The sequence below is a fragment of the Parasteatoda tepidariorum genome, chromosome 2 (assembly GCF_982258835.1).
Source record: "Parasteatoda tepidariorum strain Cologne lab strain chromosome 2, Ptep-v5.0, whole genome shotgun sequence".
Classification (NCBI taxonomy): Eukaryota; Metazoa; Arthropoda; class Arachnida; order Araneae; family Theridiidae; genus Parasteatoda; species Parasteatoda tepidariorum.
The window spans coordinates 18,708,537-18,716,492 of record NC_141756.1 but is presented as its reverse complement, the minus strand read 5'-3'; the positions used below and the strand labels follow the sequence as shown (position 1 = coordinate 18,716,492).

At 29.9% G+C, this 7,956-nt stretch overlaps 1 protein-coding gene across 1 annotated transcript in view; it reads right to left on the bottom strand.

Annotated features, from left to right (window-relative positions):
* Window positions 1-261: 261 nt before the first annotated feature.
* LOC107455954 (sn-1-specific diacylglycerol lipase ABHD11) overlaps window positions 262-7,956 on the bottom strand; it is a 30,320-nt gene continuing 22,625 nt past the window's right edge. Inside the window, exons 4-6 of the mRNA XM_087156924.1 lie at window positions 5,863-6,051; window positions 4,352-4,551; window positions 262-775 (exon numbers count right to left, since the gene is read on the bottom strand). Coding sequence (XP_087013050.1) covers window positions 646-775; window positions 4,352-4,551; window positions 5,863-6,051 — 519 coding nt within the window. The 3' untranslated portion in view covers window positions 262-645. The remainder of the gene's footprint in view (window positions 776-4,351; window positions 4,552-5,862; window positions 6,052-7,956) is intronic.

The following is a 7,956-nucleotide window of genomic DNA, read 5'->3' as shown; positions in this document are numbered from 1 at the left end:
GGAACTATTCGACCAATTTCGCTCAAATTTCGTTTTTTAAAATGAAGAATTATATTACGGCTTAAAATTATATATACGGCTTCCCCGTGTATTTTGGAGGTCAGAAATCCAAATAAATATGTTTCTGTGTCTGATATCATGACTTAACCTATCATCTGCCCTTATTAATTAGCATTAGACGTCACCCCCTACTACAATTAAGATAGAATCACGAGACATGAAAATCCGATCATTAGATCAAAAGTTTTTCAGGATGATCCGTTTATTTATTTATTTATTTATTTTGTCGCACTAATCTTTGCAAATCTGAATATTCTAAGTTGTAAATCCTTCTCAATTCTAAGAGAATTTTCCTACCACAGATTTTTCCCTTTCTGCATGCACTAATCAATTGTAGTTGTTCAATCATGCTGAAAGAAAAATGAATTCATGAAACAGTATTTAAAGCTTGGTTTTAGTACGTATTTGTACAAAGATCTTGTGATATTAAAACCAACAGAGAAGCCTAAATTTAGATTTTCAGAAGCCCAACCAGTTGTAGACTTTGATAGCATATTAAAATCCTATACAATTTAAGACATGAATAATCGTTTATTGCAACAATCAGTTTTTAGCTCACATCAAGTTCTGACATTTTTGTTTTTGCTATAAGCGGTCCAAAATTGTTTGAACAAACTTATCCAGATATTCCAGGTGAAGATTGTGAGAGCCTCCTTCAAATTCAATAAATTCAGCTTTCGGGAAATGATTCTTAATGTGCTCTTCTTCAGATCTCCTAGGTTAAAAGACAATAAATAAATAAATGAATAGTTAGAAATAAAATTTTGAAACAAACTAATGCTACAAAAAATAATTAAGTCATTCAGACCCTGGAATGAAATTTTTTTTAAAAAAATGCATGCGAATTATTATTTTTCAAAATTGAGTACATGACTTTTCATAAATTTATTAAAAGATAACTATTTTAAACGTAACAGATAGTTTTTATTAATTTTATAAGGATCAATAAATATATTGCATTTAAACATATTAAAACTTAGAGATTATGAACTGGGAGACGAAATTAAACTCAATGAACTAAGGACTACAATTACAAAATTTTATGTTATTTAACGTGATCTTAAATTTGAAATTATAATTATTATTTCAATTTAAATTGAAGTGACTGTGTTAAAATAAAATACTTCTAAGAAAAAATTTTAGGTTTTCAAAGTAATTTGAAACTTACATATTGCAATAAATTGCTTTCAACGAAAAGGGTTGTGTTCTCTTCATTAATAAAATAAATACAACCAAGACATTGCATACTGCATGGATATTCAAAAGAATTTTTAAACGAAAGGCAAATAATTATTTTAATTCGTAAGATTTGAGATGACTAGTAAAATTTCAGGTTCTTCCAAGAAAAATTAGATTACTTATTTTTTTAGTAATTTAAGGCAGACATACAAAATTCCCACGTTGCTTAAATTGTAAGAGGGGAGGCTCCTCCGTATATGAAATTTGCATGATCATTAAATTGTATACTAGGACTAATGAGTGTTGTACTATTTCTTATATTTTGGTAATATTTTCTAAATTATTCCATGCTTTCAAATTACTAGTTTTAGTATTACAGTACTAACAAAAAATAATAAAAAATAAATAAACAGACCATCCTGAAAAACTTTTGATCTAATGTGATAGTATCTTCATGATCTAGGACTCAATCTTAATATTTCTAAGGGTGATCTTAAAAAACCCACGTACCTTTCCTTAACTCTATAGAAATAAATAAATCTGCATTGAAATATCTAAACGAAAGCCTCTTTAGAGAAACTCACCTACGGTTTTTTGCATAAACTCATGAAATAAATAAAACAGCATTGAAGTAACTTAATTAAAGGCTCTTTAGAAAAAACCACATCCGTGTTTTTTCTTAAACTGTACTGAAATAAGTAAAATTTAATTGAAATATCTTAAACACTCAAAAACCGACAGGAAAATGCAGCTCTTTTCCTTTACTCCTATTTAAAAAAATAAAAAGGAGAACTATGTAAAATTCTGATTCACCTTTCTCACAAATTTGCCAACGTGCTCAAAATCATGAGAAAACAATATCTATACTTTAGGACAATAATTTTTTTTTGAATGCCTAAATAAAATTTAAAGTGAGACAGCAATGTAAATAGGATTTCATTGGCTCTTATACAAATCTAATTGTTCAAAACATAAATTCAAATCACTTTTACAGCAAAAAAAAGTAACCGGGATTAGAAATTTGATCTTTATTATATTTATCAAAATTTCAGATTGAAATATATATGCTTTATGTACGAATACAAGCTTTAGATGCCTGGTTCGGAAATTACCACAAATCAAAAAATCTTAATTATATATTCATAACGTTTAATGAGTAAGAGTATTGCTTGTCATTTTTAACTTTTTAAAATGAGAACTATCACCTCACTTCAAGAGGGATAACTGATAACTTTCAATAAATCGGCATTTATAACAAGCTATTTTTCTATGACCAAACTTGTTCTGTGTTCATATATTCCTTATTTTGCATCTTTAATACAAATTCGCAAAGTTTTACCATTAAAATAATTCTTATAATATACAAATTCTCCAAAAAAAAAAACGAATTTTAAGTAAATTATTTAGAAAATAAAAAGAAGTAGAACTGGATATGAGAAATTTAAGATTTTTAGATTAGATGATACAATATTTTCTTACAGCTCAATATATACTCATTTTTTTAAAAAAAAGTTTTTGCTTCTTATTATTCATTATACAAACATATTTTTTAAAGCAAACCTAAATATTAAGGACTTACTTTCCCTTTATTATTTTTTAAAAGAAATTCTACAGCTCCTGTAAGAGCATCGCTTTCGTTTAAATCTTTTTGTATGAAATACATAAAATAAACATAAAATACAATATAAAATACATTCATAAAATTCATAACATAAATATTACTTCAGAATTATTACTTCAGATGAAAACTAAACCTAATGTATAATTCTGCAACAAAATAAGAAAAGAAACCAAAAAAGCTCTTTCGGCAAGAGAAAAAATAGAATGGGAAGGAAATAGATTGAACGTTTTAAAAGAAAAACATAAAATGTAAGTCATCAGAGAGCTTATCAAATTAACCAAAGAAATAAGATCAGGATTCCAGCGCGAAACAAGCCTTTCTCGAGTAGTAAAGGAAAAACAGAAGTCAAAACAAATGGAGCGAGTGATATAATAGGTTGCCATAGTACTTATAACTGAAATTCCAGATGCACTTAATTAAGCATAACAGACATCAATAATAGTTTTGCAATTTTTTTCAGGCCTTCTAAATAAGTTCCGACATTTGCTCGCTCGCAAAAAATGAATATAAAAATACCAGTGTCACTATTACTAATTATTTTCGAGAACTTCAATGAACTAATATTTGCAATAAGTACATTTTGCAATAAGTACATGCATTGACAAGTTTAAATAATGAAGAAAAAGAACTTGCGCGTAAATATAAACTGTAAAAAATTGCCATAATGTCAATGACGTAATTTTTGACTATCGAGAGTAGACCTCAAGCAACAGCGTTATGAAAAATGATACGGAGTATTATTATTTTCCATTAATTGCTGAATATATTATTCTTTATTACCGAATATATTATTCTTTATTACAGAATATATTATTCATTATTACAGAATATATAATTCTTTATTACAGAATATTTATTCTTTTTTACATAATTTTTTGTTCTTCATTACAGAATATCTGATTCTTTATTACTGTTTGAAGGAATGAACTTCTAAAAACGTGATTTGCTTTTTGATAACATGAATGTACCGGAAATAAGCAAATCTTAGGTACCTGAGAAAATTAGTGATAATGGTAACTTTTGACAATAATTAGTTGACCTTAAGCAACAGCGTAATTCAAAATGATACAGAATATAATTATTTTTGATTAATTACATAATAAACTATTCTTTATTACAGAATATATTATTCTTTATTGCAGAATATTTTATTCTTTATTACAGAATATATTATTTTTTATTATTGCTTGATGGGATGAAATTCTAAAAACATGATTTTCAACTGAAGACATAAAGCCACCGGGAAAGGCAGCAAATAATAATAATTAAAAATCGGAACTGTTTCAGTTTAATTAAGTATATCTGTGCATGTCTTTCAATTTCGTGAATGATTTTGTAGTGTTGATTAATCGTGATATATTGGTCAATTACATTTCAATTACACCGTACAAAAACAAATATTCAGCTAGTTATAATTATTTCTTAGAAAAGAAAAATTTAGAATCAATTAAGAAATTCAAATCAGACATATAAAAAACTCATATTGCTTACACACGAATGGGCGAGTCTCTCCCATATATGAAATAAGCATGGCCATTAAATTGCCCACTAGGACTGGTCATGAATGTATCTGGATCTTCAAATGCTCTAATTATTGAATCTTTATTGAAAGTTACGTCATATCCTCCACCTGATCTTCTCTTCAAGACATAATTCGATGTCTTTAAAGATTCTTCTGGCACATATGTCCTCTGAAAATTAATTATTTTGAACAATAAGAAATTGCATGAAAAATTAATAACTCTTATTCAGTTGAATCGTTTCTGAATGAAACGTTCAGTAAAAAGTTACTATGAAAATAATCTGTTTAAAAATAAATTTTTATAATTTTATGTGTAGAAAATTTCTGTTTTTAATTTCTACCGAAATTCACTGAAATTACTTCTCAATCTATTGAAAATATTGATTTTGGTAACCAAATAAGATCTGTAACATTTGATACAAATTTTAATTTTTGGACACTGGCTTTTTCTGTTTTGTTCCAAGCTCCAAACTCCTGTTCCTAGCACTCGTTATGAAAACTGTCAGCAGATGGCGCTGCGAGCACTGTGAAAAATATATCCCCCCTCCTCGAAAAAGAAAACCTTCAAGTTAGTTGGAAGTTGGAATTAAGTTCAAGATGCTGCTTTCTGTAATTAACTGTTGTTAACACTCAAAACTTCTTTTTTAATAACAAAATTCAAGTATCATCAAATTGATGCTGCCTTTTTTAAATATGGTTGGCGGTATCTACTTTCGTTTAATGGTTTCGTTACGGTAAATAACAACCTTGGCCTGCATTTGAGCTCTTTAAAAATGCCTAATAATGGTGTAACCTTCCTCTGCTTTATATATAAAAAAAACTGAAAATAGTAGTTTTGTTTCTTTAAAATACCTACTTTTGGTGCAACTTTCAACTGTTATTTGGAGCAAGTGAAAATAGCAAAATATGGTAAAATTGAGCTCCATTTTAAGTAGATAGCAAATGAATATCAATTTTTGGTGCTACTTGGCTCAAAAAGTTCAGCAGTGTAGCGCGTAGAAACAAATTTCACCTTGATTTTACCATTCGGCCTCTGTTTTTTTTTTTTTTTAAATTTTCTTCCATGATTGGTTTTTTCATTTCTTTTCTCTTTCGGTAACTGTGATTTTCAACATTTTGTAATTCCTCTTTATTTTCACCTTTTCTAAGTTGGAAACTTTACGTTTCATATTTTATCTCATTTTGGCTTCTTTTCATTCATGACTTGCAAGTCTTGAAAATAGGGGCCTATTTTTGAGCGCTTAAAACACATCGCCATTTATTTCCAATTTGTATATTTCTGAAGCGAATGAAGTTTTTAATCAAATAATATTTTAACACTTTAATTGCTTGAGATTATTTATTTAATACGTTAAGCTACTAAAGAGATAGTTATCTTTTGATTATCATTACTGCATAATATATTATATTTTAATCAAAACAACAGCAATGTTTTGGCTTTTAACATGAATTAAAAAGAAAAAAAGTTTAAACGACTTACAATTTCCTTATTATTCTTGTTTAAAGTTTCCACAGCTTTTGCAACAGCTTCTTTTTCACTTAAATCTTTTGGAACACTTTTTACAGCATCACTAAAATCTGATGTGAAGCGTATAACAAAATCTCTTGTTTCTTTTGGAGGTTTCTTTAAGTACGTGTCCTCCGAAAATATCATTTCTACTCTTTCAGGCTATAAATAAATATTTTTCATTATAATTCAAAAACGTTTTTTACAAATAGCAAAAAGTGTTTCAATATCAATTCCCCTATTGCATACCATTTAATAAAGGGCGGTAAAACTAAATGTAGTAGGCGAAGCACACATAACCTACATTTTATAACAAAAAAATCGACGCACCGAGAAGCAATCATCCGATTGCTTTGAAATTTCATATGCATGAATGTTTTGAACAGATATGGCTGGAATGATGCCGACTGGGGACGTACAGTCTTCAGCGACAAATCCCGGTTCCAACTGTGTCCTGACGATCATCGAGGACGTGTTTGGAGACACACAGGGCGGAGGGGGGATCCTGCCTTCACTATTGCACGCCACACCGGCCCTCAACAAGGCATTATGGTCTTGGGGGCCATTTCCTTTGACAGCCGGACCCGTTTGGTCGTCATTAGAAGTACACTTACTGCACAGCGGTACGTCGACGACATCCTAAGACCTGTTTTGCTAACTTGTCAAACTCTTCCTTGGCCTGCCAGATCACCAGATCTCTCTCCCATCGAGCATGTCTGGGATATGATGGGAAGGCGATTGCATCTGGCACGGAATGTTGATAACCTCGTTCGACAATTGGATCGAATTTGGCAGGAAATACCACAAGAGACCATCCGGGAGCTTTATCGGTCTATGCCACGCCGTGTGGCAACTTGCATCCAGACTAGAGGTGGGTCAACACCTTATTGAACTTGTTACTGTAACTCTGCAATAAATTATTTAATTGTTCTGAAATTTTAATCATTTACTATTCTGTACATTGTCTTCCTATCCACCAATTTTCGTTTCAATCGGACAACTCCTTCTTGGTGCGTCGATTTTTTTGTTATAGAGTGTAGATGCAGCATAAAACTTTGTCGACTAATTCTTTAGAAAGTTACTTTACGTATATCACCTCCAGAAGTATCATTTCTACTCTTTCAGGCTATAAATAAATATTTCGTATTATTACTCAAAAATGTTTGTCACTATTTGTAAAAGTCGTTCAATATCAACGCCTCCATTACGTACCACTTAAAGAATGGTTGTAAAAATAAATGACGTAGCCGATATATAACCTATATGTAGCGTACAACACTATCTACTACTTCGTTATAAAGTTTCTTTACGTATATGTCCCAAAATGTCATATTTATACTATTACGGGTTATAAATATATATTTTGCATTGTTATTCAAAAATGTTTTTTCATAATTTATAAAACGACATCAGCACCCCCATTGCACATTTGTAGATACCGTTTAAAGAATGGTTGTAAAAATTAATGCACATTGGGTTTTTCAGTTAAGTTCCAAGCAAATAAAGATGAAAAAAATATTATTAAAGACAATTCATTAATGAAGATGGTGGAATTAAAGAAATCAAACATTGTTTGGTTGACAGAAGACTGATTATTGGTTGACAGAAGACTGATTGGCCGACAATTGAATATTGGAAACCCTTAAACAATCATGTGGTTATCAAACTGTCTTTTAACGTTTTCATTGAGTTGAGTTTAAAAACGCTTTATTTCTTACCTTGCTTTAATTTTAATCTGCGATTCCTGACATGTTTACTATCATGGAAATAATGTTCTTCAAATACATTTTAAGAGCGGCGATTGCGGAATACGGTATATTACTTCGATTGAAAGGCATTTGACGAAAGGTAGTCATATAGTCACTAAATGCATGTCCAAATTTTTAGCCAAAAGTTCTCATTTCTCCATTACACCTACAAATAGAATCCAGCACTGATTGCAGAGATGAATACTGCTTTCATAGGCAGTAAAACGGACAGAAATATTAATGGGATCAATAAATCCTTTTCTTGGATTAATCAATGAGGTGTTCCGCAAAAACTATCAGGACCAGAAATTCATTTAAT